The 27,950-nt window shown below is 40.8% G+C and overlaps 1 protein-coding gene across 1 annotated transcript in view; it reads right to left on the bottom strand.

The window, feature by feature from the left end:
- Positions 1-1,333: 1,333 nt before the first annotated feature.
- LOC118938713 (teneurin-2-like) overlaps positions 1,334-27,950 on the bottom strand; it is a 235,665-nt gene continuing 209,048 nt past the window's right edge. Inside the window, exon 3 of the mRNA XM_036943256.1 lies at positions 1,334-1,689. Within this exon, the coding sequence (XP_036799151.1) occupies positions 1,352-1,689 (338 nt within the window). The 3' untranslated portion in view covers positions 1,334-1,351. The remainder of the gene's footprint in view (positions 1,690-27,950) is intronic.

The following is a 27,950-nucleotide window of genomic DNA, read 5'->3' as shown; positions in this document are numbered from 1 at the left end:
CACACTCTTTCCATCCCAACCTCACCCTATCCCTGACCTCACCCTTTCCCAACCTATCCCTGACTTCACCCTATCCCGACCTCACCCTATCCCTGACCTCACACTATCCCCCGACTTCACCCTATCACAACTTCAACCTATCCCAACCTCACCCTATCCCCGACCTCACCCTATCCCGACCTCACCCTATCCCGACCTCACCCTATCCCCGACCCCACCCTACCCCCGACCTCTCCCTACCCCTGACCTCACCCTATCCCCGACCTCACCCTATCCCAACCTCACCCTATCCCCGACCCCACCCTACCCCCGACCTCACCCTACCCCTGACCTCACCCTATCCCCGACCTCACCCTATCCCAACCTCACCCTATCCCGACCTCACCCTATTCCGATCTCACCCTATCCCCGACCTCACCCTATCCCTGACCTCACCTTATCCCCGACCTCACCCTATCCTCGATCTCACCCTATCCCCGACCTCACCCTATCCTCGACGTCACCCTATCCAGTCCTCACCCTATCCAGACCTCACCCTATCCCTGACCTCATACTATCCCGACCTCACCCTATCCCAACCTCACCCTATCCCGACCTCACCCTATCCCAACCTCACCCTATCCCGACCTCACCCTATCCCCGACCTCACTCTATCCCGACCTCACCCTATCCCAACCTCACCCTATCCCCGCCCTCACCCTATCCCCGCCCTCAACCTATCCCAACCTCACCCTACCCCTGACCTCACCCTATCCCCGACCTCACCCTATCCCAACCTCACCTTATCCCTAACCCCACCCTACCCCCGACCTCACCCTACCCCTGACCTCACCCTATCCCCGACCTCACCCTATCCCAACCTCACCCTATCCCGACCTCACCCTATTCCGATCTCACCCTATCCCCGACCTCACCCTATCCCTGACCTCACCTTATCCCCGACCTCACCCTATCCTCGATCTCACCCTATCCCCGACCTCACCCTATCCTCGACGTCACCCTATCCAGACCTCACCCTATCCAGACCTCACCCTATCCCTGACCTCATACTATCCCGACCTCACCCTATCCCGACCTCACCCTATCCCGACCTCACCCTATCCCGACCTCACCCTATCCCGACCTCACCCTATCCCCGACCTCACTCTATCCCGACCTCACCCTATCCCAACCTCACCCTATCCCCGCCCTCACCCTATCCCCGCCCTCAACCTATCCCAACCTCACCCTATCCCGACCTCACCCTATCCCAACCTCACCCTATTCCAACCTCACCCTATCCCCGCCCCCCCCCCCTATCCCAACCTCACCCTATCCCGAACTCTCCCAGTCAACCAACCAACAATTCAAATTAATTAATATCTCTCCTACCTGATTCATGATCAGACTTGTAGTCATTGTCTGAGTCAGTGAGTGTGAGCACTGAGTTTTCTCTGCTGGACAATCCTGAGCTGTGTCTGCTCTTCACTCCTCCTCCTGGTCCTCCTACTGTTCCTCCTCCCCACAGCTGGATGGCTCTCTCTGGGGACAGGTGCCCCTCTGGGTCAGAGTCTGCATCAGGGTCTGACCCCGCGCTGAGGGAGTAGCCCCTCTGGAGCAGGCCCATCTCAGGACAGTAGGTTGGGGCTGCAGGGTGAACAGGCGCTGGGTCGCAAACACCAAGTTCAGCCAGCGTGTGGAAGTGACCGCCTGTGTGAGAGAAAGGAGTGTGTGTCATGGCATGCACTAGTTCAAGGATTCAAGCAGGCAAGCAAGCACAAACTCACGCAGTAAGCATAAACACAGCCTGTTAACTCTGGCGATAGAAGGTTAAGGTACAGAATGACTCAGGATATCTGAGATGAGGAACTGTCTTTGCATACTTCCATGTCTATACTGTTCCTGTTCCTATACTGTTCCTGTTCCTACACAGTTCCAGTTCCTATACTGTTATTGTTCCTATACTGTTCCTGTTCCTATACTGTTATTGTTCCTATACTGTTCCTGGTCCTATACTGTTCCTGTTCCTATACTGTTATTGTTCCTATACTGTTATTGTTCCTATACTGTTCCTGTTCCTATACTGTTCCAGTTCCTATACTGTTATTGTTCCTATACTGTTCCTGTTCCTATACTGTTCCAGTTCCTATACTGTTACTGTTCCTATACCGTTCACGTTCATATAATGTTTCAATACTGTTCCTGTTCCTGTACTGTCCCCATACTTTTCCTGTTCCTAGACTGTTCTTGTTCCTATACTGTTCCTATACCGTTCCTGTTCATATACTGTTCCTGTTTCTATACTTTCATGTTCCTAAACTGTTCATGTTCATATAATGTTCCAATACTGTTCCTGTACTGTCCCTATACTTTTCCTGTTCCTATACTGTTCCTGTTCAAATACTGTTTCCGTTCCTATACTGTTCCTGTTCAAATACTGTTTCTGTTCCTATACTGCTCCTATACTCTTCCTGTTCCTATACTGTTCCTGTTCAAATACTGTTTCCGTTCCTATACTGTTCCTGTTCAAATACTGTTTCTGTTCCTATACTGTTCCTGTTACAATATTGTTCTTGTTCCATTACTGTTCCTAGGCCGTTCCTGTCCTATACTGTTCAAATACTGTTCTGTACTACTCCTGTTTCTATACTATTCCTGTCCCTATACTGTTCCTGTTCCTATACTGATCCTATTCTGTTATCGTTCCTATACTGTTCCAATACTGTTCTGTACTACTCCTGTTCCTATACCAATCCTCTCATATACTGTTCCTATACTGTTCTGTACTACTCCTGTTCCTATACCAATCCTCTCCTATACTGTTCCAATGTTGTTCTGTACTACTCCTGTTCCTATACCAATCCTCTCATATACTGTTCCTATACTGTTCTGTACTACTCCTGTTCTTATACTATTCCTGTCCTTATACTATTTCTATACTGTTCCTGTTCCTATAACGTTCCTGTTCCAATACTGTTCCTATACTGTTACTGTTCCTATACTGTTCCTCTTCCAATGCTGTTCCTATACATGTTCATACACTGTTCCGATTCATATACTGTTCATATACTCTTCCTGTTCCAATACTATTCCCGTTCCTATACTATTCATGTTCCTTTACGGTTCCTGTTCCTATACTGTTCCTATATGGCTCCTGTTCCTATACTGTTCCTTTACTGTTCTTGTTCCTATTATGTTCAAATACTGTTCCTATTCCTTTACTGTTGCTGTTCCTATACTGTTTAAATACTGTTCCTGTTCCTATACTGTTCAAATACTGTTCCTATTCCTTTGCTGTTGCTGTTCCTATACTGTTCAAATATGGTTCCTATACTGTTCCTCTACTGATACTGTTCCTATCCTTTTCATGTTCGAATGCTGTTCCTATTCCTTTACTGTTCCTGTTCCTATACTGTTCAAATCCTATTCCTTTACTGTTCCTATTCTTTTACTGTTCCTGTTCCTATACTGTTCAAATATGGTTCCTATACTGATACTGTTCATATCCTTTTCGTGTTCTTATACTGTTCCTGTTGCTGTACTGTTACTGTTCCTATTCTGTTACTATACTGTTACTCTACCTATACATGTTCCTCTACTATTCCTATACTATTCTGTTCAAATACTGTTTCTGTTCCTATAATGTTCCAGTACTGATCCTGTTCCTATACTGTTCCTGTTCCAATACTGCTCCGAGACCATTCCTGTTCCTATACTGTTCCAATACTGTTCTGTACTATTCCTGTTCCTATACTATTCCAGGCCTTATACTGTCCATGTTCCTATACCGATCCTATACCCTTCCTGTTCCTATATTGTTCCTGTTCCAACACTGTTCCAATACTGTTCATGTTCATATACTGTTCCTGTTCCTATACTTTTAACATCCCTATACTGTTCCAATACTATTCCCGTTCCTATACTATTCATGTTCCTTTACGGTTCCTGTTCCTATACTGTTCCTATACGGCTCCTGTTCCTATACTGTTCCTGTTCCTATTCTGTTCAAATACTGTTCCTATTCCTTTACTGTTGTTGTTCCTATCCTGTTTAAATACTGTTCCTGTTCCTTTACTGTTTCTATACTGTTCAAATACTGTTCCTATTCCTTTACTGTTGCTGTTCCTGTACTGTTTAAATACTGATCCTGTTCCTTTACTGTTCCTGTTCCTATACTGTTCAAATATGGTTCCTATACTGTTCCTATACTGATACTGTTCCTATCCTTTTCATGTTCAAATGCTGTTCCTATTCCTTAACTGTTCCTGTTCCTATACTGCTCAAATATGGTTCCTATACTGTTCCTCTACTGATACTGTTCCTATCCTTTTCATGGTCGAATGCTGTTCCTATTCCTTTACTGTTCCTGTTCCTATGCTGTTCAAATATGGTTCCTATACTGATACTGTTCATATCCTTTTCGTGTTCTTATACTGTTCCTGTTGCTGTACTGTTTCTGTTCCTATAATGTTCCAGTACTGATCCTGTTCCTATACTGTTCCTGTTCCAATACTGTTCCTGTTCCAATACTGCTCCGAGACCATTCCTGTTCCTATACTGTTCCAATACTGTTCTGTACTATTCCTGTTCCTATACTATTCCAGGCCTTATACTGTCCATGTTCCTATACCGATCCTATACCCTTCCTGTTCCTATATTGTTCCTGTTCCAACACTGTTCCAATACTGTTCATGTTCATATACTGTTCCTGTTCCTAAACTATTCCCATTCCTATATGGTTCATGTTCCTATACTGTTCATGTTTCTTTACTGTTCCTGCACCTATACTGCTCAAATACTGTTCCTGTTCCTGTACTGTTCCTGTTCCTGTACTGTTCCCGTTCCTTTACTGTTTCTGTTCCTGTTTCTATACTGTTCAAATACGGTTCCTATTCTGTTCCAATACTGTTCCTGCTCCTATACTGTTCCTGTTCCAATACTGTTCCTTGACTGTTCATGTTGCTATACTATTCCAATAACGTTTCTGTTATTTAATGTTCCTGTTCCTATACTGTTTCTATGCTGTTCATGTGCGTATAATATTCATTTTCCTATACTTCACAAGTTCCTATACGGGTCCTGTTCATTTAATGTTCATGTTCCTATACAGTTCATGTCCCTACAGTGCTCCTATACTGTCCCTGTTCCTGTTCCTATACTGTTCCTAAACGGATACTATACTGTTACCATTCCTATACTGCTCCAAAACTGTTCCCATTCCTATACTGTTCCTGTTCCTTTACTGTTCCAGTTCCAATAATAAATGATATCTTCCTATACTTTCATGTTCCTATACTGTTCCTGTTCCTATACTTTCATGTTCCTATACTGTTCTTGTATCTATACTTTTAACATTCATATACTGTTCCTGTTCCTATACTTTCATGTTCCTATACTGTTCCTGTATCTATACTTTTAATATTCATATACTGTTCATGTTCTTTTACTGCTCCTATACTGTTCAAATACTGTTCCTGTTCCTATACTGTTCCTGTTCCTATACTTGTAACATTCCTATACTGTTCAAATACTGTTTCTGTTCCTATTCCTGTTCCTATACTATTCCTGTTCCTATACTGTTCCTGTTCTTTTACTGTTCCTGTTCTTTTACTGTTCCTTTATCTATACTTTTAACATTCATATAATGTTCATGTTCTTTTACTGCTCCTATACTGTTCAAATACTGTTTCTGTTCCTATTCCTGTTCCTATACTATTCCTGTTCCTATACTGTTCCTGTTCTTTTACTGTTCCTTTATCTATACTTTTAACATTCATATAATGTTCATGTTCTTTTACTGCTCCTATACTGTTCAAATACTGTTTCTGTTCCTATTCTTGTTCCTATACTATTCCTGTTCCTATACTTTCATGTTCCTATAATGTTCCTGTACCTATACTTTTAACATTCATATACTGTTCATGTTCCTTTACTGTTCCTATACTGTTCAAATACTGTTCCTGTATCTATACTTTTAACATTCATGTACTGTTCATGTTCTTTTACTGTTCCTATACTGTTCAAATACTGTTCCTGTTCCTATACTGTTCCAATACAATTCCTGTTCCTATACTTTCATGTTCTTATACTGTTCCTGTTCCTATACTTTTAACATCCCTATACTGTTCCAATACTATTCCTGTTCCTATACTTTCATGTTCCTATACTATTCCTGTTCCTATACTGTTCCTGTTCCTATACTTTCATGTTCCTATACTGTTCCTGTACCTATACTTTTAACATTCATATACTGTTCCTGTTCCTATACTTTCATGTTCCTATACTGTTCCTGTACCTATACTTTTAATATTCATATACTGTTCATGTTCTTTTACTGCTCCTATACTGTTCAAATACTGTTCCTGTTCCTATACTGTTCCTGTTCCTATACTTGTAACATTCCTATACTGTTCAAATACTGTTTCTGTTCCTATTCCTGTTCCTATACTATTCCTGTTCCTATACTGTTCCTGTTCTTTTACTGTTCCTGTTCTTTTACTGTTCCTTTATCTATACTTTTAACATTCATATAATGTTCATGTTCTTTTACTGCTCCTATACTGTTCAAATACTGTTTCTGTTCCTATTCCTGTTCCTATACTATTCCTGTTCCTATACTGTTCCTGTTCTTTTACTGTTCCTTTATCTATACTTTTAACATTCATATACTGTTCATGTTCCTATACTGTTCCCATTCTTTTCAAATACTGTTCCTGTACCTATACTTTTAACATTCCTATACTGTTCAAATACTGTTCCTGTTCCTATACTGTTACTGTTCCTATACTTTTAACATTCCTATACTGTTCCAATACTATTCCTGTTCCTATACTGTTACTGTTCCTATATTTTTAGTGTTCCTATACTGTTCCTGTTCCTTTCCTGTTCCTGTTCCTTTCCTGTTCAAATATTGTTCCTGTTTCTATACTGTTCAAATATTGTTCCTGTTCCTATACTGTTCAAATAATGTTCTTGTTCCTATACTGTTTCTATACTGTTACTGTTCCTGTTCCTTTACGTACATGTTCCTATACTGTTCCTATACTGTTCCCCAGTACCCTTCATGAGGCATTCCTTATCAAAGATACAAGAGGAGTTCTGCTGAAGGATGTTCTTTGGAGTTTTTCCTCCATATCTACTATTCACTATTCACCCTCTGTTGTAGACTAGACGAACCTACGACTACTACAGGACACTACAGTGTCCATTTGATGCAGTAAAGCCCCTGCCCCATTTCATGAAATGGCCCAAAGAAAAATTAACTAAACAAGTTGTCACATCTGAAATAAATATATACAATTATCCAAATTAAAGCACATCAAAGAGGATCAATAACACCCGCTGCAGCCAAATTAAATGTAACACTGAGGAGAAAGCAATTAAGGGAAAAGGGACCAATTTATCCTCAATACTAATTAAAGATACTATTGTAGGATAGGATGGGATGCAATTGCTCCCAATCAGCTGGTGGTAAAGAAGAGGAGGGAAAACACACGCCCTCAGGAACACATGCCTGCACACACAAATGTGCACGCTCACACACACGCACGAGCACGTGAAAACACAAACACACACACACACACAAATTGCTCTGTAAGGATCTGAATAATTGTGTGTTGTAGTGAAGTATCAGACAGCTGTGTTGGCTGGCTGGGTTAATCATGACTCATCAGGCCTATGTAAGGACGGACGGTAACCAAAACTGGAATTATCCAGATTAATAGTGTCTGCTGAATCTTCACTACACTGCTCTTCTCCTCTTTAATTACTCCTTTCACTGAAACTAAACTGTCAGGAGAAACTTTAGAGGGAAACTTTACATGGTAGGAGACACTTTAGAGGGAAACTTTACATGGTAGGAGGGAGTATAGAGGGAAACTTTAGATGGTAGGATACACTTTAGAGGGAAACTTAACATGGTAGGAGACACTTTAGAGGGAAACTTTACATGTTAGGAGAGACATTAGATGGAGACTACATGGTAGGAGAGACTAGAGTGAAACGTAACATGGTAGGATAGACTTTAGAGGGAAACTACATGGTAGGATACACTTTAGAGGGAAACTTTACATGGCAGGAGGGACTTTAGAGGGAAACTTTACATGGTAGGAGAGACTATAGAGGGAAACTACATGGTAAGAGAGACTATAGAGGGAAACCGTAAATGGTAGGAGGACTGTAGAGATAAACTTCACATGGTAGGAGGGACATTAGAGGGAAACTTTACATGATAGGAGAGACTTTGGAGGGAAACTTCACATGATAGGAGAGACTATAGAGGGGAACTACATGGTAGGAGAGACTATAGAGGGAAACTTTACATGATAGGAGAGACTTTGGAGGGAAACTTTACATGGTAGGAGAGACTTTGGAGGGAAACTTTACATGGTAGGAGAGACTTTGGAGGGAAACTTTACATGATAGGAGAGACTTTGGAGGGAAACTTTACATGGTAGGAGAGACTTTGGAGGGAAACTTTACATGGTAGGAGAGACTTTGGAGGGAAACTTTACATGATAGGAGAGACTTTGGAGGGAAACTTTACATGGTAGGAGAGACATTGGAGGGAAACTTTACATGGTAGGAGAGACTTTGGAGGGAAACTTTACATGGTAGGAGAGACTTTGGAGGGAAACTTTACATGGTAGGAGAGACTTTGGAGGGAAACTTTACACGTTAACTAACACAGAAAAGATACAAGAGAAGAAAAAAGAAGAAAAGACAACTAACATAGCTACTGTAGATCTCTAAGACCTAACGATATAAACGTAGCTACAAATCTATTGGGAGACACAATCCTAACTACACAGACCATACCTGAGACGAAGTATCGTAGGAAGACAGGAGAAAACTGCACGTAGTCTGAGAGAGCAGGAACACACAAGTCCTTTCACAACATGACAATATACTATACTCTATCGAGCTACCATATTTCTATATTGCTGTAGAGCCAAGTGTATGTTCTATAATCAACATTGAGGCTATTACAAGGAAAACAGTGTGACAGTAGGGGGTGTGTGAATGCGTGTAGTTTACAGCCTGCCTTGTAGACCACAGGGCTAACCTAATGGTGTTGTAGGTGAGAACCACACCGGGTAACAGAGGACATTAGAGAGACAGAGACAGAGTGTTACAGTGTTAACTAGTTCTGCTGCTAGAGACAGAGTGTTATAGCGTTAACTAGTTCTACTGCTAGAGACAGAGACAGAGTGTTATAGTGTTAACTAGTTCTGCTGCTAGAGACAGAGTGTTATAGTGTTAACTAGTTCTGCTGCTAGAGACAGAGACAGAGTGTTATAGTGTTAACTAGTTCTACTGCTAGAGACAGAGACAGAGTGTTATAGTGTTAACTAGTTCTGCTGCTAGAGACAGAGACAGAGTGTTACAGTGTTAACTAGTTCTACTGCTAGAGACAGAGTGTTACAGTGTTAACTAGTTATGCTGCTAGAGACAGAGACAGAGTGTTACAGTGTTAACTAGTTATGCTGCTAGAGACAGAGACAGAGTGTTATAGTGTTAACTAGTTATGCTGCTAGAGACAGAGACAGAGTGTTACAGTGTTAACTAGTTCTACTGCTAGAGACAGTGTTACAGTGTTAACTAGTTCTGCTGCTAGAGACAGAGACAGTGTGTTATAGTGTTAACTAGTTATGCTGCTAGAGACAGAGACAGTGTGTTATAGTGTTAACTAGTTCTGCTGCTAGAGACAGAGACAGAGTGTTACAGTGTTAACTAGTTCTGCTGCTAGAGACAGAGACAGAGTGTTACAGTGTTAACTAGTTCTACTGCTAGAGACAGAGTGTTATAGTGTTAACTAGTTCTGCTGCTAGAGACAGAGACAGAGTGTTATAGTGTTAACTAGTTCTACTGCTAGAGACAGAGTGTTACAGTGTTAACTAGTTCTGCTGCTAGAGACAGAGACAGAGTGTTATAGTGTTAACTAGTTCTGCTGCTAGAGACAGAGACAGAGTGTTATAGTGTTAACCAGTTCTGCTGCTAGAGACAGAGACAGAGTGTTATGGTGTTAACTAGTTATGCTGCTAGAGACAGAGACAGAGTGTTATAGTGTTAACTAGTTCTACTGCTAGAGACAGAGTGTTATAGTGTTAACTAGTTCTGCTGCTAGAGACAGAGACAGTGTGTTGTAGTGTTAACTAGTTCTGCTGCTAGAGACAGTGTGTTATAGTGTTAACTAGTTCTGCTGCTAGAGACAGAGACAGTGTGTTATAGTGTTAACTAGTTCTGCTGCTAGAGACAGAGACAGTGTGTTGTAGTGTTAACTAGTTCTGCTGCTAGAGACAGGGTGTTATAGTGTTAACTAGTTCTGCTGCTAGAGACAGAGACAGAGTGTTATAGTGTTAACTAGTTCTACTGCTAGAGACAGAGACAGAGTGTTACAGTGTTAACTAGTTCTGCTGCTAGAGACAGAGACAGAGTGTTATAGTGTTAACTAGTTCTGCTGCTAGAGACAGAGACAGAGTGTTACAGTGTTAACTAGTTCTACTGCTAGAGACAGAGACAGTGTGTTATAGTGTTAACTAGTTCTGCTGCTAGAGACAGAGACAGTGTGTTGTAGTGTTAACTAGTTCTGCTGCTAGAGACAGAGACAGTGTGTTATAGTGTTAACTAGTTCTACTGCTAGAGACAGAGTGTTATAGTGTTAACTAGTTCTACTGCTAGAGACAGAGACAGTGTGTTATAGTGTTAACTAGTTCTACTGCTAGAGACAGAGTGTTATAGTGTTAACTAGTTCTGCTGCTAGAGACAGAGTGTTATAGTGTTAACTAGTTCTACTGCTAGAGACAGAGTGTTATAGTGTTAACTAGTTCTGCTGCTAGAGACAGAGACAGAGTGTTACAGTGTTAACTAGTTCTACTGCTAGAGACAGAGACAGTGTGTTATAGTGTTAACTAGTTCTGCTGCTAGAGACAGAGACAGTGTGTTGTAGTGTTAACTAGTTCTGCTGCTAGAGACAGAGACAGTGTGTTATAGTGTTAACTAGTTCTACTGCTAGAGACAGAGTTTTATAGTGTTAACTAGTTCTACTGCTAGAGACAGAGACAGAGTGTTATAGTGTTAACTAGTTCTGCTGCTAGAGACAGAGACAGAGTGTTATAGTGTTAACTAGTTCTACTGCTAGAGACAGAGACAGAGTGTTACAGTGTTAACTAGTTCTGCTGCTAGAGACAGAGTGTTACAGTGTTAACTAGTTCTGCTGCTAGAGACAGAGACAGAGTGTTACAGTGTTAACTAGTTCTGCTGCTAGAGACAGAGACAGAGTGTTATAGTGTTAACTAGTTCTGCTGCTAGAGACAGAGTGTTACAGTGTTAACTAGTTCTGCTGCTAGAGACAGAGTGTTATAGTGTTAACTAGTTCTGCTGCTAGAGACAGAGACAGAGTGTTATAGTGTTAACTAGTTCTGCTGCTAGAGACAGAGACAGAGTGTTATAGTGTTAACTAGTTCTACTGCTAGAGACAGAGACAGAGTGTTATAGTGTTAACTAGTTCTGCTGCTAGAGACAGAGACAGAGTGTTATAGTGTTAACTAGTTCTACTGCTAGAGACAGAGACAGAGTGTTATAGTGTTAACTAGTTCTACTGCTAGAGACAGAGACAGAGTGTTACAGTGTTAACTAGTTCTGCTGCTAGAGACAGTGTGTTATAGTGTTAACTAGTTCTACTGCTAGAGACAGAGACAGAGTGTTACAGTGTTAACTAGTTCTGCTGCTAGAGACAGTGTGTTATAGTGTTAACTAGTTCTACTGCTAGAGACAGAGACAGAGTGTTACAGTGTTAACTAGTTCTGCTGCTAGAGACAGAGACAGAGTGTTACAGTGTTAACTAGTTCTACTGCTAGAGACAGAGTGTTATAGTGTTAACTAGTTCTGCTGCTAGAGACAGAGACAGAGTGTTATAGTGTTAACTAGTTCTACTGCTAGAGACAGAGACAGTGTGTTATAGTGTTAACTAGTTCTGCTGCTAGAGACAGAGACAGTGTGTTACAGTGTTAACTAGTTCTACTGCTAGAGACAGAGTGTTATAGTGTTAACTAGTTCTGCTGCTAGAGACAGAGACAGAGTGTTATAGTGTTAACTAGTTCTGCTGCTAGAGACAGAGTGTTGTAGTGTTAACTAGTTCTACTGCTAGAGACAGAGACAGAGTGTTATAGTGTTAACTAGTTCTGCTGCTAGAGACAGAGACACTGTGTTATAGTGTTAACTAGTTCTGCTGCTAGAGACAGAGACACTGTGTTATAGTGTTAACTAGTTCTGCTGCTAGAGACAGAGACAGAGTGTTATAGTGTTAACTAGTTCTGCTGCTAGAGACAGAGACAGAGTGTTATAGTGTTAACTAGTTCTGCTGCTAGAGACAGAGACACTGTGTTATAGTGTTAACTAGTTCTGCTGCTAGAGACAGAGACAGAGTGTTACAGTGTTAACTAGTTCTGCTGCTAGAGACAGAGACAGTGTGTTATAGTGTTAACTAGTTCTACTGCTAGAGACAGAGACAGAGTGTTACAGTGTTAACTAGTTCTGATGCTAGAGACAGAGACAGAGTGTTATAGTGTTAACTAGTTCTGCTGCTAGAGACAGGGACAGAGTGTTATAGTGTTAACTAGTTCTGCTACTAGAGACAGTGTGTTATAGTGTTAACTAGTTCTGCTGCTAGAGACAGTGTGTTATAGTGTTAACTAGTTCTGCTACTAGAGACACTGTGTTATAGTGTTAACTAGTTCTACTGCTAGAGACAGTGTGTTATAGTGTTAACTAGTTCTGCTGCTAGAGACAGAGTGTTATAGTGTTAACTAGTTCTGCTGCTAGAGACAGAGACAGAGTGTTATAGTGTTAACTAGTTCTACTGCTAGAGACAGTGTGTTATAGTGTTAACTAGTTCTGCTGCTAGAGACAGAGACAGAGTGTTATAGTGTTAACTAGTTCTACTGCTAGAGACAGTGTGTTATAGTGTTAACTAGTTCTGCTGCTAGAGACAGAGACAGTGTGTTATAGTGTTAACTAGTTCTGCTGCTAGAGACAGAGTGTTGTAGTGTTAACTAGTTCTACTGCTAGAGACAGAGACAGAGTGTTATAGTGTTAACTAGTTCTGCTGCTAGAGACAGAGACAGTGTGTTACAGTGTTAACTAGTTCTACTGCTAGAGACAGAGTGTTATAGTGTTAACTAGTTCTGCTGCTAGAGACAGAGACAGAGTGTTATAGTGTTAACTAGTTCTGCTGCTAGAGACAGAGTGTTGTAGTGTTAACTAGTTCTACTGCTAGAGACAGAGACAGAGTGTTATAGTGTTAACTAGTTCTGCTGCTAGAGACAGAGACAGTGTGTTACAGTGTTAACTAGTTCTACTGCTAGAGACAGAGTATTATAGTGTTAACTAGTTATGCTGCTAGAGACAGAGACAGAGTGTTATAGTGTTAACTAGTTCTACTGCTAGAGACAGAGACAGAGTGTTACAGTGTTAACTAGTTCTGCTGCTAGAGACAGTGTGTTACAGTGTTAACTAGTTCTGCTGCTAGAGACAGAGTGTTATAGTGTTAACTAGTTCTGCTGCTAGAGACAGAGTGTTACAGTGTTAACTAGTTCTGCTGCTAGAGACAGAGACAGAGTGTTACAGTGTTAACTAGTTCTGCTGCTAGAGACAGAGACAGTGTGTTATAGTGTTAACAAGTTCTACTGCTAGAGACAGAGACAGAGTGTTACAGTGTTAACTAGTTCTGATGCTAGAGACAGAGACAGAGTGTTATAGTGTTAACTAGTTCTGCTGCTAGAGACAGGGACAGAGTGTTATAGTGTTAACTAGTTCTGCTACTAGAGACAGTGTGTTATAGTGTTAACTAGTTCTGCTGCTAGAGACAGTGTGTTATAGTGTTAACTAGTTCTGCTACTAGAGACACTGTGTTATAGTGTTAACTAGTTCTACTGCTAGAGACAGTGTGTTATAGTGTTAACTAGTTCTGCTGCTAGAGACAGAGTGTTATAGTGTTAACTAGTTCTGCTGCTAGAGACAGAGACAGAGTGTTATAGTGTTAACTAGTTCTACTGCTAGAGACAGTGTGTTATAGTGTTAACTAGTTCTGCTGCTAGAGACAGAGACAGAGTGTTATAGTGTTAACTAGTTCTACTGCTAGAGACAGTGTGTTATAGTGTTAACTAGTTCTACTGCTAGAGACAGAGACAGAGTGTTATAGTGTTAACTAGTTCTACTGCTAGAGACAGAGTGTTACAGTGTTAACTAGTTCTGCTGATAGAGACAGAGACAGAGTGTTACAGTGTTAACTAGTTCTACTGCTAGAGACAGAGACAGAGTGTTATAGTGTTAACTAGTTCTGCTGCTAGAGACAGAGACAGAGTGTTATAGTGTTAACTAGTTCTGCTGCTAGAGACAGAGACACTGTGTTATAGTGTTAACTAGTTCTGCTGCTAGAGACAGAGACAGAGTGTTACAGTGTTAACTAGTTCTGCTGCTAGAGACAGAGACAGTGTGTTATAGTGTTAACTAGTTCTACTGCTAGAGACAGAGACAGAGTGTTACAGTGTTAACTAGTTCTGCTGCTAGAGACAGAGACAGAGTGTTATAGTGTTAACTAGTTCTGCTACTAGAGACAGTGTGTTATAGTGTTAACTAGTTCTGCTGCTAGAGACAGTGTGTTATAGTGTTAACTAGTTCTGCTACTAGAGACACTGTGTTATAGTGTTAACTAGTTCTACTGCTAGAGACAGTGTGTTATAGTGTTAACTAGTTCTGCTGCTAGAGACAGAGTGTTATAGTGTTAACTAGTTCTGCTGCTAGAGACAGAGACAGAGTGTTATAGTGTTAACTAGTTCTACTGCTAGAGACAGTGTGTTATAGTGTTAACTAGTTCTGCTGCTAGAGACAGAGACAGAGTGTTATAGTGTTAACTAGTTCTACTGCTAGAGACAGTGTGTTATAGTGTTAACTAGTTCTGCTGCTAGAGACAGAGACAGAGACAGAGTGTTATAGTGTTAACTAGTTCTACTGCTAGAGACAGAGTGTTACAGTGTTAACTAGTTCTGCTGCTAGAGACAGAGACAGAGTGTTATAGTGTTAACTAGTTATGCTGCTAGAGACAGAGACAGAGTGTTACAGTGTTAACTAGTTCTACTGCTAGAGACAGAGTGTTACAGTGTTAACTAGTTCTGCTGCTAGAGACAGGGACAGTGTGTTATAGTGTTAACTAGTTCTGCTGCTAGAGACAGAGACAGTGTGTTATAGTGTTAACTAGTTCTGCTGCTAGAGACAGAGACAGAGTGTTACAGTGTTAACTAGTTCTGCTGCTAGAGACAGAGACAGAGTGTTACAGTGTTAACTAGTTCTACTGCTAGAGACAGAGTGTTATAGTGTTAACTAGTTCTGCTGCTAGAGACAGAGACAGAGTGTTATAGTGTTAACTAGTTCTACTGCTAGAGACAGAGACAGAGTGTTATAGTGTTAACTAGTTCTGCTGCTAGAGACAGAGACAGAGTGTTATAGTGTTAACTAGTTATGCTGCTAGAGACAGAGTGTTACAGTGTTAACTAGTTCTGCTGCTAGAGACAGAGACAGAGTGTTATAGTGTTAACTAGTTCTGCTGCTAGAGACAGAGACAGAGTGTTATAGTGTTAACTAGTTCTGCTGCTAGAGACAGAGACAGAGTGTTATAGTGTTAACTAGTTCTCCTGCTAGAGACAGAGTGTTATAGTGTTAACTAGTTCTACTGCTAGAGACAGAGTGTTACAGTGTTAACTAGTTCTGCTGCTAGAGACAGAGACAGAGTGTTATAGTGTTAACTAGTTCTGCTGCTAGAGACAGAGTGTTATAGTGTTAACTAGTTCTGCTGCTAGAGACAGAGACAGAGTGTTATAGTGTTAACTAGTTCTACTGCTAGAGACAGAGTGTTACTGTGTTAACTAGTTCTGCTGCTAGAGACAGAGACGGAGTGTTATAGTGTTAACTAGTTCTACTGCTAGAGACAGAGTGTTACAGTGTTAACTAGTTCTGCTGCTAGAGACAGAGACAGAGTGTTACAGTGTTAACTAGTTCTGCTGCTAGAGACAGAGACAGTGTGTTATAGTGTTAACTAGTTCTGCTGCTAGAGACAGAGTGTTACAGTGTTAACTAGTTCTGCTGCTAGAGACAGAGACAGAGTGTTATAGTGTTAACTAGTTCTACTGCTAGAGACAGAGTGTTACAGTGTTAACTAGTTCTACTGCTAGAGACAGAGACAGAGTGTTACAGTGTTAACTAGTTCTGCTGCTAGAGACAGAGACAGAGTGTTATAGTGTTAACTAGTTCTGCTGCTAGAGACAGAGTGTTATAGTGTTAACTAGTTCTGCTGCTAGAGACAGAGACAGAGTGTTATAGTGTTAACTAGTTCTGCTGCTAGAGACAGAGTGTTATAGTGTTAACTAGTTATGCTGCTAGAGACAGAGTGTTACAGTGTTAACTAGTTCTGCTGCTAGAGACAGAGACAGAGTGTTATAGTGTTAACTAGTTCTGCTGCTAGAGACAGAGACAGAGTGTTATAGTGTTAACTAGTTCTGCTGCTAGAGACAGAGACAGAGTGTTATAGTGTTAACTAGTTCTCCTGCTAGAGACAGAGTGTTATAGTGTTAACTAGTTCTACTGCTAGAGACAGAGTGTTACAGTGTTAACTAGTTCTGCTGCTAGAGACAGAGACAGAGTGTTATAGTGTTAACTAGTTCTGCTGCTAGAGACAGAGTGTTACAGTGTTAACTAGTTCTGCTGCTAGAGACAGAGACAGAGTGTTACAGTGTTAACTAGTTCTGCTGCTAGAGACAGAGACAGTGTGTTATAGTGTTAACTAGTTCTACTGCTAGAGACAGAGACAGAGTGTTATAGTGTTAACTAGTTCTGCTGCTAGAGACAGGGACAGAGTGTTATAGTGTTAACTAGTTCTGCTACTAGAGACAGTGTGTTATAGTGTTAACTAGTTCTGCTGCTAGAGACAGTGTGTTATAGTGTTAACTAGTTCTGCTACTAGAGACACTGTGTTATAGTGTTAACTAGTTCTACTGCTAGAGACAGTGTGTTATAGTGTTAACTAGTTCTGCTGCTAGAGACAGAGTGTTATAGTGTTAACTAGTTCTGCTGCTAGAGACAGAGACAGAGTGTTATAGTGTTAACTAGCTCTACTGCTAGAGACAGAGACAGTGTGTTATAGTGTTAACTAGTTCTGCTGATAGAGACAGAGACAGAGTGTTACAGTGTCAACTAGTTCTACTGCTAGAGACAGAGACAGAGTGTTACAGTGTTAACTAGTTCTGCTGCTAGAGACAGAGACAGAGTGTTATAGTGTTAACTAGTTCTACTGCTAGAGACAGAGTGTTACAGTGTTAACTAGTTCTGCTGCTAGAGACAGAGACAGAGTGTTATAGTGTTAACTAGTTCTGCTGCTAGAGACAGAGACAGAGTGTTATAGTGTTAACTAGTTCTACTGCTAGAGACAGAGTGTTACAGTGTTAACTAGTTCTACTGCTAGAGACAGAGACAGAGTGTTACAGTGTTAACTAGTTCTGCTGCTAGAGACAGAGACAGAGTGTTATAGTGTTAACTAGTTCTGCTGCTAGAGACAGAGACAGAGTGTTATAGTGTTAACTAGTTCTGCTGCTAGAGACAGAGACAGAGTGTTATAGTGTTAACTAGTTCTACTGCTAGAGACAGAGACAGAGTGTTATAGTGTTAACTAGTTCTGCTGCTAGAGACAGAGACAGAGTGTTACAGTGTTAACTAGTTCTGCTGCTAGAGACAGAGTGTTATAGTGTTAACTAGTTCTGCTGCTAGAGACAGAGACAGAGTGTTATAGTGTTAATTAGTTCTGCTGCTAGAGACAGAGTGTTATAGTGTTAACTAGTTCTACTGCTAGAGACAGAGTGTTACAGTGTTAACTAGTTCTGCTGCTAGAGACAGAGTGTTATAGTGTTAACTAGTTCTGCTGCTAGAGACAGAGACAGAGTGTTATAGTGTTAACTAGTTCTGCTGCTAGAGACAGAGACAGAGTGTTATAGTGTTAACTAGTTCTACTGCTAGAGACAGAGACAGTGTGTTATAGTGTTAACTAGTTCTGCTGATAGAGACAGAGACAGAGTGTTACAGTGTTAACTAGTTCTACTGCTAGAGACAGAGACAGAGTGTTACAGTGTTAACTAGTTCTGCTGCTAGAGACAGAGACAGAGTGTTATAGTGTTAACTAGTTCTACTGCTAGAGACAGAGTGTTACAGTGTTAACTAGTTCTGCTGATAGAGACAGAGACAGAGTGTTACAGTGTTAACTAGTTCTACTGCTAGAGACAGAGACAGAGTGTTATAGTGTTAACTAGTTCTGCTGCTAGAGACAGAGACAGAGTGTTATAGTGTTAACTAGTTCTGCTGCTAGAGACAGAGACACTGTGTTATAGTGTTAACTAGTTCTGCTGCTAGAGACAGAGACAAAGTGTTACAGTGTTAACTAGTTCTGCTGCTAGAGACAGAGACAGTGTGTTATAGTGTTAACTAGTTCTACTGCTAGAGACAGAGACAGAGTGTTACAGTGTTAACTAGTTCTGCTGCTAGAGACAGAGACAGAGTGTTATAGTGTTAACTAGTTCTGCTACTAGAGACAGTGTGTTATAGTGTTAACTAGTTCTGCTGCTAGAGACAGTGTGTTATAGTGTTAACTAGTTCTGCTACTAGAGACACTGTGTTATAGTGTTAACTAGTTCTACTGCTAGAGACAGTGTGTTATAGTGTTAACTAGTTCTGCTGCTAGAGACAGAGTGTTATAGTGTTAACTAGTTCTGCTGCTAGAGACAGAGACAGAGTGTTATAGTGTTAACTAGTTCTACTGCTAGAGACAGTGTGTTATAGTGTTAACTAGTTCTGCTGCTAGAGACAGAGACAGAGTGTTATAGTGTTAACTAGTTCTACTGCTAGAGACAGTGTGTTATAGTGTTAACTAGTTCTGCTGCTAGAGACAGAGACAGAGACAGAGTGTTATAGTGTTAACTAGTTCTACTGCTAGAGACAGAGTGTTACAGTGTTAACTAGTTCTGCTGCTAGAGACAGAGACAGAGTGTTATAGTGTTAACTAGTTATGCTGCTAGAGACAGAGACAGAGTGTTACAGTGTTAACTAGTTCTACTGCTAGAGACAGAGTGTTACAGTGTTAACTAGTTCTGCTGCTAGAGACAGAGACAGTGTGTTATAGTGTTAACTAGTTCTGCTGCTAGAGACAGAGACAGTGTGTTATAGTGTTAACTAGTTCTGCTGCTAGAGACAGAGACAGAGTGTTACAGTGTTAACTAGTTCTGCTGCTAGAGACAGAGACAGAGTGTTACAGTGTTAACTAGTTCTACTGCTAGAGACAGAGTGTTATAGTGTTAACTAGTTCTGCTGCTAGAGACAGAGACAGAGTGTTATAGTGTTAACTAGTTCTACTGCTAGAGACAGAGACAGAGTGTTATAGTGTTAACTAGTTCTGCTGCTAGAGACAGAGACAGAGTGTTATAGTGTTAACTAGTTATGCTGCTAGAGACAGAGTGTTACAGTGTTAACTAGTTCTGCTGCTAGAGACAGAGACAGAGTGTTATAGTGTTAACTAGTTCTGCTGCTAGAGACAGAGACAGAGTGTTATAGTGTTAACTAGTTCTGCTGCTAGAGACAGAGACAGAGTGTTATAGTGTTAACTAGTTCTGCTGCTAGAGACAGAGTGTTATAGTGTTAACTAGTTATGCTGCTAGAGACAGAGACAGAGTGTTACAGTGTTAACTAGTTCTACTGCTAGAGACAGAGTGTTACAGTGTTAACTAGTTCTGCTGCTAGAGGCAGAGACAGTGTGTTATAGTGTTAACTAGTTCTGCTGCTAGAGACAGAGACAGTGTGTTATAGTGTTAACTAGTTCTGCTGCTAGAGACAGAGACAGAGTGTTACAGTGTTAACTAGTTCTGCTGCTAGAGACAGAGACAGAGTGTTACAGTGTTAACTAGTTCTACTGCTAGAGACAGAGTGTTATAGTGTTAACTAGTTCTGCTGCTAGAGACAGAGACAGAGTGTTATAGTGTTAACTAGTTCTACTGCTAGAGACAGAGACAGAGTGTTATAGTGTTAACTAGTTCTGCTGCTAGAGACAGAGACAGAGTGTTATAGTGTTAACTAGTTATGCTGCTAGAGACAGAGTGTTACAGTGTTAACTAGTTCTGCTGCTAGAGACAGAGACAGAGTGTTATAGTGTTAACTAGTTCTGCTGCTAGAGACAGAGACAGAGTGTTATAGTGTTAACTAGTTCTGCTGCTAGAGACAGAGACAGAGTGTTATAGTGTTAACTAGTTCTCCTGCTAGAGACAGAGTGTTATAGTGTTAACTAGTTCTACTGCTAGAGACAGAGTGTTACAGTGTTAACTAGTTCTGCTGCTAGAGACAGAGACAGAGTGTTATAGTGTTAACTAGTTCTGCTGCTAGAGACAGAGACAGAGTGTTATAGTGTTAACTAGTTCTGCTGCTAGAGACAGAGACAGTGTGTTATAGTGTTAACTAGTTCTGCTGCTAGAGACAGAGACAGAGTGTTACAGTGTTAACTAGTTCTGCTGCTAGAGACAGAGACAGAGTGTTACAGTGTTAACTAGTTCTACTGCTAGAGACAGAGTGTTATAGTGTTAACTAGTTCTGCTGCTAGAGACAGAGACAGAGTGTTATAGTGTTAACTAGTTCTACTGCTAGAGACAGAGACAGAGTGTTATAGTGTTAACTAGTTCTGCTGCTAGAGACAGAGACAGAGTGTTATAGTGTTAACTAGTTATGCTGCTAGAGACAGAGTGTTACAGTGTTAACTAGTTCTGCTGCTAGAGACAGAGACAGAGTGTTATAGTGTTAACTAGTTCTGCTGCTAGAGACAGAGACAGAGTGTTATAGTGTTAACTAGTTCTGCTGCTAGAGACAGAGACAGAGTGTTATAGTGTTAACTAGTTCTCCTGCTAGAGACAGAGTGTTATAGTGTTAACTAGTTCTACTGCTAGAGACAGAGTGTTACAGTGTTAACTAGTTCTGCTGCTAGAGACAGAGACAGAGTGTTATAGTGTTAACTAGTTCTGCTGCTAGAGACAGAGTGTTATAGTGTTAACTAGTTCTGCTGCTAGAGACAGAGACAGAGTGTTATAGTGTTAACTAGTTCTACTGCTAGAGACAGAGTGTTACAGTGTTAACTAGTTCTGCTGCTAGAGACAGAGACAGAGTGTTACAGTGTTAACTAGTTCTGCTGCTAGAGACAGAGACAGTGTGTTATAGTGTTAACTAGTTCTGCTGCTAGAGACAGAGTGTTACAGTGTTAACTAGTTCTGCTGCTAGAGACAGAGACAGAGTGTTATAGTGTTAACTAGTTCTACTGCTAGAGACAGAGTGTTACAGTGTTAACTAGTTCTACTGCTAGAGACAGAGACAGAGTGTTACAGTGTTAACTAGTTCTGCTGCTAGAGACAGAGACAGAGTGTTATAGTGTTAACTAGTTCTGCTGCTAGAGACAGAGTGTTATAGTGTTAACTAGTTCTGCTGCTAGAGACAGAGACAGAGTGTTATAGTGTTAACTAGTTCTGCTGCTAGAGACAGAGTGTTATAGTGTTAACTAGTTATGCTGCTAGAGACAGAGTGTTACAGTGTTAACTAGTTCTGCTGCTAGAGACAGAGACAGAGTGTTATAGTGTTAACTAGTTCTGCTGCTAGAGACAGAGACAGAGTGTTATAGTGTTAACTAGTTCTGCTGCTAGAGACAGAGACAGAGTGTTATAGTGTTAACTAGTTCTCCTGCTAGAGACAGAGTGTTATAGTGTTAACTAGTTCTGCTGCTAGAGACAGAGACAGAGTGTTATAGTGTTAACTAGTTCTGCTGCTAGAGACAGAGTGTTACAGTGTTAACTAGTTCTGCTGCTAGAGACAGAGACAGAGTGTTACAGTGTTAACTAGTTCTGCTGCTAGAGACAGAGACAGTGTGTTATAGTGTTAACTAGTTCTACTGCTAGAGACAGAGACAGAGTGTTATAGTGTTAACTAGTTCTGCTGCTAGAGACAGGGACAGAGTGTTATAGTGTTAACTAGTTCTGCTACTAGAGACAGTGTGTTATAGTGTTAACTAGTTCTGCTGCTAGAGACAGTGTGTTATAGTGTTAACTAGTTCTGCTACTAGAGACACTGTGTTATAGTGTTAACTAGTTCTACTGCTAGAGACAGTGTGTTATAGTGTTAACTAGTTCTGCTGCTAGAGACAGAGTGTTATAGTGTTAACTAGTTCTGCTGCTAGAGACAGAGACAGAGTGTTATAGTGTTAACTAGCTCTACTGCTAGAGACAGAGACAGTGTGTTATAGTGTTAACTAGTTCTGCTGATAGAGACAGAGACAGAGTGTTACAGTGTCAACTAGTTCTACTGCTAGAGACAGAGACAGAGTGTTACAGTGTTAACTAGTTCTGCTGCTAGAGACAGAGACAGAGTGTTATAGTGTTAACTAGTTCTACTGCTAGAGACAGAGTGTTACAGTGTTAACTAGTTCTGCTGCTAGAGACAGAGACAGAGTGTTATAGTGTTAACTAGTTCTGCTGCTAGAGACAGAGACAGAGTGTTATAGTGTTAACTAGTTCTACTGCTAGAGACAGAGTGTTACAGTGTTAACTAGTTCTACTGCTAGAGACAGAGACAGAGTGTTACAGTGTTAACTAGTTCTGCTGCTAGAGACAGAGACAGAGTGTTATAGTGTTAACTAGTTCTGCTGCTAGAGACAGAGTGTTATAGTGTTAACTAGTTCTGCTGCTAGAGACAGAGACAGAGTGTTATAGTGTTAACTAGTTCTGCTGCTAGAGACAGAGACAGAGTGTTATAGTGTTAACTAGTTCTACTGCTAGAGACAGAGACAGAGTGTTATAGTGTTAACTAGTTCTGCTGCTAGAGACAGAGACAGAGTGTTACAGTGTTAACTAGTTCTGCTGCTAGAGACAGAGTGTTATAGTGTTAACTAGTTCTGCTGCTAGAGACAGAGACAGAGTGTTATAGTGTTAATTAGTTCTGCTGCTAGAGACAGAGTGTTATAGTGTTAACTAGTTCTACTGCTAGAGACAGAGTGTTACAGTGTTAACTAGTTCTGCTGCTAGAGACAGAGTGTTATAGTGTTAACTAGTTCTGCTGCTAGAGACAGAGACAGAGTGTTATAGTGTTAACTAGTTCTGCTGCTAGAGACAGAGACAGAGTGTTATAGTGTTAACTAGTTCTACTGCTAGAGACAGAGACAGTGTGTTATAGTGTTAACTAGTTCTGCTGATAGAGACAGAGACAGAGTGTTACAGTGTTAACTAGTTCTACTGCTAGAGACAGAGACAGAGTGTTACAGTGTTAACTAGTTCTGCTGCTAGAGACAGAGACAGAGTGTTATAGTGTTAACTAGTTCTACTGCTAGAGACAGAGTGTTACAGTGTTAACTAGTTCTGCTGATAGAGACAGAGACAGAGTGTTACAGTGTTAACTAGTTCTACTGCTAGAGACAGAGACAGAGTGTTATAGTGTTAACTAGTTCTGCTGCTAGAGACAGAGACAGAGTGTTATAGTGTTAACTAGTTCTGCTGCTAGAGACAGAGACACTGTGTTATAGTGTTAACTAGTTCTGCTGCTAGAGACAGAGACAAAGTGTTACAGTGTTAACTAGTTCTGCTGCTAGAGACAGAGACAGTGTGTTATAGTGTTAACTAGTTCTACTGCTAGAGACAGAGACAGAGTGTTACAGTGTTAACTAGTTCTGCTGCTAGAGACAGAGACAGAGTGTTATAGTGTTAACTAGTTCTGCTACTAGAGACAGTGTGTTATAGTGTTAACTAGTTCTGCTGCTAGAGACAGTGTGTTATAGTGTTAACTAGTTCTGCTACTAGAGACACTGTGTTATAGTGTTAACTAGTTCTACTGCTAGAGACAGTGTGTTATAGTGTTAACTAGTTCTGCTGCTAGAGACAGAGTGTTATAGTGTTAACTAGTTCTGCTGCTAGAGACAGAGACAGAGTGTTATAGTGTTAACTAGTTCTACTGCTAGAGACAGTGTGTTATAGTGTTAACTAGTTCTGCTGCTAGAGACAGAGACAGAGTGTTATAGTGTTAACTAGTTCTACTGCTAGAGACAGTGTGTTATAGTGTTAACTAGTTCTGCTGCTAGAGACAGAGACAGAGACAGAGTGTTATAGTGTTAACTAGTTCTACTGCTAGAGACAGAGTGTTACAGTGTTAACTAGTTCTGCTGCTAGAGACAGAGACAGAGTGTTATAGTGTTAACTAGTTATGCTGCTAGAGACAGAGACAGAGTGTTACAGTGTTAACTAGTTCTACTGCTAGAGACAGAGACAGTGTGTTATAGTGTTAACTAGTTCTGCTGCTAGAGACAGAGACAGTGTGTTATAGTGTTAACTAGTTCTGCTGCTAGAGACAGAGACAGAGTGTTACAGTGTTAACTAGTTCTGCTGCTAGAGACAGAGACAGAGTGTTACAGTGTTAACTAGTTCTACTGCTAGAGACAGAGTGTTATAGTGTTAACTAGTTCTGCTGCTAGAGACAGAGACAGAGTGTTATAGTGTTAACTAGTTCTACTGCTAGAGACAGAGACAGAGTGTTATAGTGTTAACTAGTTCTGCTGCTAGAGACAGAGACAGAGTGTTATAGTGTTAACTAGTTATGCTGCTAGAGACAGAGTGTTACAGTGTTAACTAGTTCTGCTGCTAGAGACAGAGACAGAGTGTTATAGTGTTAACTAGTTCTGCTGCTAGAGACAGAGACAGAGTGTTATAGTGTTAACTAGTTCTGCTGCTAGAGACAGAGACAGAGTGTTATAGTGTTAACTAGTTCTCCTGCTAGAGACAGAGTGTTATAGTGTTAACTAGTTCTACTGCTAGAGACAGAGTGTTACAGTGTTAACTAGTTCTGCTGCTAGAGACAGAGACAGAGTGTTATAGTGTTAACTAGTTCTGCTGCTAGAGACAGAGTGTTATAGTGTTAACTAGTTCTGCTGCTAGAGACAGAGACAGAGTGTTATAGTGTTAACTAGTTCTACTGCTAGAGACAGAGTGTTACTGTGTTAACTAGTTCTGCTGCTAGAGACAGAGACGGAGTGTTATAGTGTTAACTAGTTCTGCTGCTAGAGACAGAGTGTAACAGTGTTAACTAGTTCTGCTGCTAGAGACAGAGACAGAGTGTTACAGTGTTAACTAGTTCTGCTGCTAGAGACAGAGACAGTGTGTTATAGTGTTAACTAGTTCTGCTGCTAGAGACAGAGTGTTACAGTGTTAACTAGTTCTGCTGCTAGAGACAGAGACAGAGTGTTATAGTGTTAACTAGTTCTACTGCTAGAGACAGAGTGTTACAGTGTTAACTAGTTCTACTGCTAGAGACAGAGACAGAGTGTTACAGTGTTAACTAGTTCTGCTGCTAGAGACAGAGACAGAGTGTTATAGTGTTAACTAGTTCTGCTGCTAGAGACAGAGTGTTATAGTGTTAACTAGTTCTGCTGCTAGAGACAGAGACAGAGTGTTATAGTGTTAACTAGTTCTGCTGCTAGAGACAGAGTGTTATAGTGTTAACTAGTTATGCTGCTAGAGACAGAGTGTTACAGTGTTAACTAGTTCTGCTGCTAGAGACAGAGACAGAGTGTTATAGTGTTAACTAGTTCTGCTGCTAGAGACAGAGACAGAGTGTTATAGTGTTAACTAGTTCTGCTGCTAGAGACAGAGACAGAGTGTTATAGTGTTAACTAGTTCTCCTGCTAGAGACAGAGTGTTATAGTGTTAACTAGTTCTACTGCTAGAGACAGAGTGTTACAGTGTTAACTAGTTCTGCTGCTAGAGACAGAGACAGAGTGTTATAGTGTTAACTAGTTCTGCTGCTAGAGACAGAGTGTTATAGTGTTAACTAGTTCTGCTGCTAGAGACAGAGACAGAGTGTTATAGTGTTAACTAGTTCTACTGCTAGAGACAGAGTGTTACTGTGTTAACTAGTTCTGCTGCTAGAGACAGAGACGGAGTGTTATAGTGTTAACTAGTTCTACTGCTAGAGACAGAGTGTTACAGTGTTAACTAGTTCTGCTGCTAGAGACAGAGACAGAGTGTTACAGTGTTAACTAGTTCTGCTGCTAGAGACAGAGACAGTGTGTTATAGTGTTAACTAGTTCTGCTGCTAGAGACAGAGTGTTACAGTGTTAACTAGTTCTGCTGCTAGAGACAGAGACAGAGTGTTATAGTGTTAACTAGTTCTACTGCTAGAGACAGAGTGTTACAGTGTTAACTAGTTCTACTGCTAGAGACAGAGACAGAGTGTTACAGTGTTAACTAGTTCTGCTGCTAGAGACAGAGACAGAGTGTTATAGTGTTAACTAGTTCTGCTGCTAGAGACAGAGTGTTATAGTGTTAACTAGTTCTGCTGCTAGAGACAGAGACAGAGTGTTATAGTGTTAACTAGTTCTGCTGCTAGAGACAGAGTGTTATAGTGTTAACTAGTTCTACTGCTAGAGACAGAGTGTTACAGTGTTAACTAGTTCTACTGCTAGAGACAGAGACAGAGTGTTATAGTGTTAACTAGTTCTGCTGATAGAGACAGAGACAGAGTGTTACAGTGTTAACTAGTTCTACTGCTAGAGACAGAGACAGAGTGTTATAGTGTTAACTAGTTATGCTGCTAGAGACAGAGACAGAGTGTTACAGTGTTAACTAGTTCTACTGCTAGAGACAGAGTGTTACAGTGTTAACTAGTTCTGCTGCTAGAGACAGAGACAGTGTGTTATAGTGTTAACTAGTTCTGCTGCTAGAGACAGAGACAGTGTGTTATAGTGTTAACTAGTTCTGCTGCTAGAGACAGAGACAGAGTGTTACAGTGTTAACTAGTTCTGCTGCTAGAGACAGAGACAGAGTGTTACAGTGTTAACTAGTTCTACTGCTAGAGACAGAGTGTTATAGTGTTAACTAGTTCTGCTGCTAGAGACAGAGACAGAGTGTTATAGTGTTAACTAGTTCTACTGCTAGAGACAGAGACAGAGTGTTATAGTGTTAACTAGTTCTGCTGCTAGAGACAGAGACAGAGTGTTATAGTGTTAACTAGTTATGCTGCTAGAGACAGAGTGTTACAGTGTTAACTAGTTCTGCTGCTAGAGACAGAGACAGAGTGTTATAGTGTTAACTAGTTCTGCTGCTAGAGACAGAGACAGAGTGTTATAGTGTTAACTAGTTCTGCTGCTAGAGACAGAGACAGAGTGTTATAGTGTTAACTAGTTCTCCTGCTAGAGACAGAGTGTTATAGTGTTAACTAGTTCTACTGCTAGAGACAGAGTGTTACAGTGTTAACTAGTTCTGCTGCTAGAGACAGAGACAGAGTGTTATAGTGTTAACTAGTTCTGCTGCTAGAGACAGAGTGTTATAGTGTTAACTAGTTCTGCTGCTAGAGACAGAGACAGAGTGTTATAGTGTTAACTAGTTCTACTGCTAGAGACAGAGTGTTACTGTGTTAACTAGTTCTGCTGCTAGAGACAGAGACGGAGTGTTATAGTGTTAACTAGTTCTACTGCTAGAGACAGAGTGTTACAGTGTTAACTAGTTCTGCTGCTAGAGACAGAGACAGAGTGTTACAGTGTTAACTAGTTCTGCTGCTAGAGACAGAGACAGTGTGTTATAGTGTTAACTAGTTCTGCTGCTAGAGACAGAGTGTTACAGTGTTAACTAGTTCTGCTGCTAGAGACAGAGACAGAGTGTTATAGTGTTAACTAGTTCTACTGCTAGAGACAGAGTGTTACAGTGTTAACTAGTTCTACTGCTAGAGACAGAGACAGAGTGTTACAGTGTTAACTAGTTCTGCTGCTAGAGACAGAGACAGAGTGTTATAGTGTTAACTAGTTCTGCTGCTAGAGACAGAGTGTTATAGTGTTAACTAGTTCTGCTGCTAGAGACAGAGACAGAGTGTTATAGTGT

The sequence above is a fragment of the Oncorhynchus mykiss genome, chromosome 14, assembly GCF_013265735.2.
Source record: "Oncorhynchus mykiss isolate Arlee chromosome 14, USDA_OmykA_1.1, whole genome shotgun sequence".
NCBI lineage: Eukaryota > Metazoa > Chordata > Actinopteri > Salmoniformes > Salmonidae > Oncorhynchus > Oncorhynchus mykiss.
Note: the sequence above shows the minus strand (reverse complement) of the source record. Positions and strands in the feature narration are given on the sequence as shown.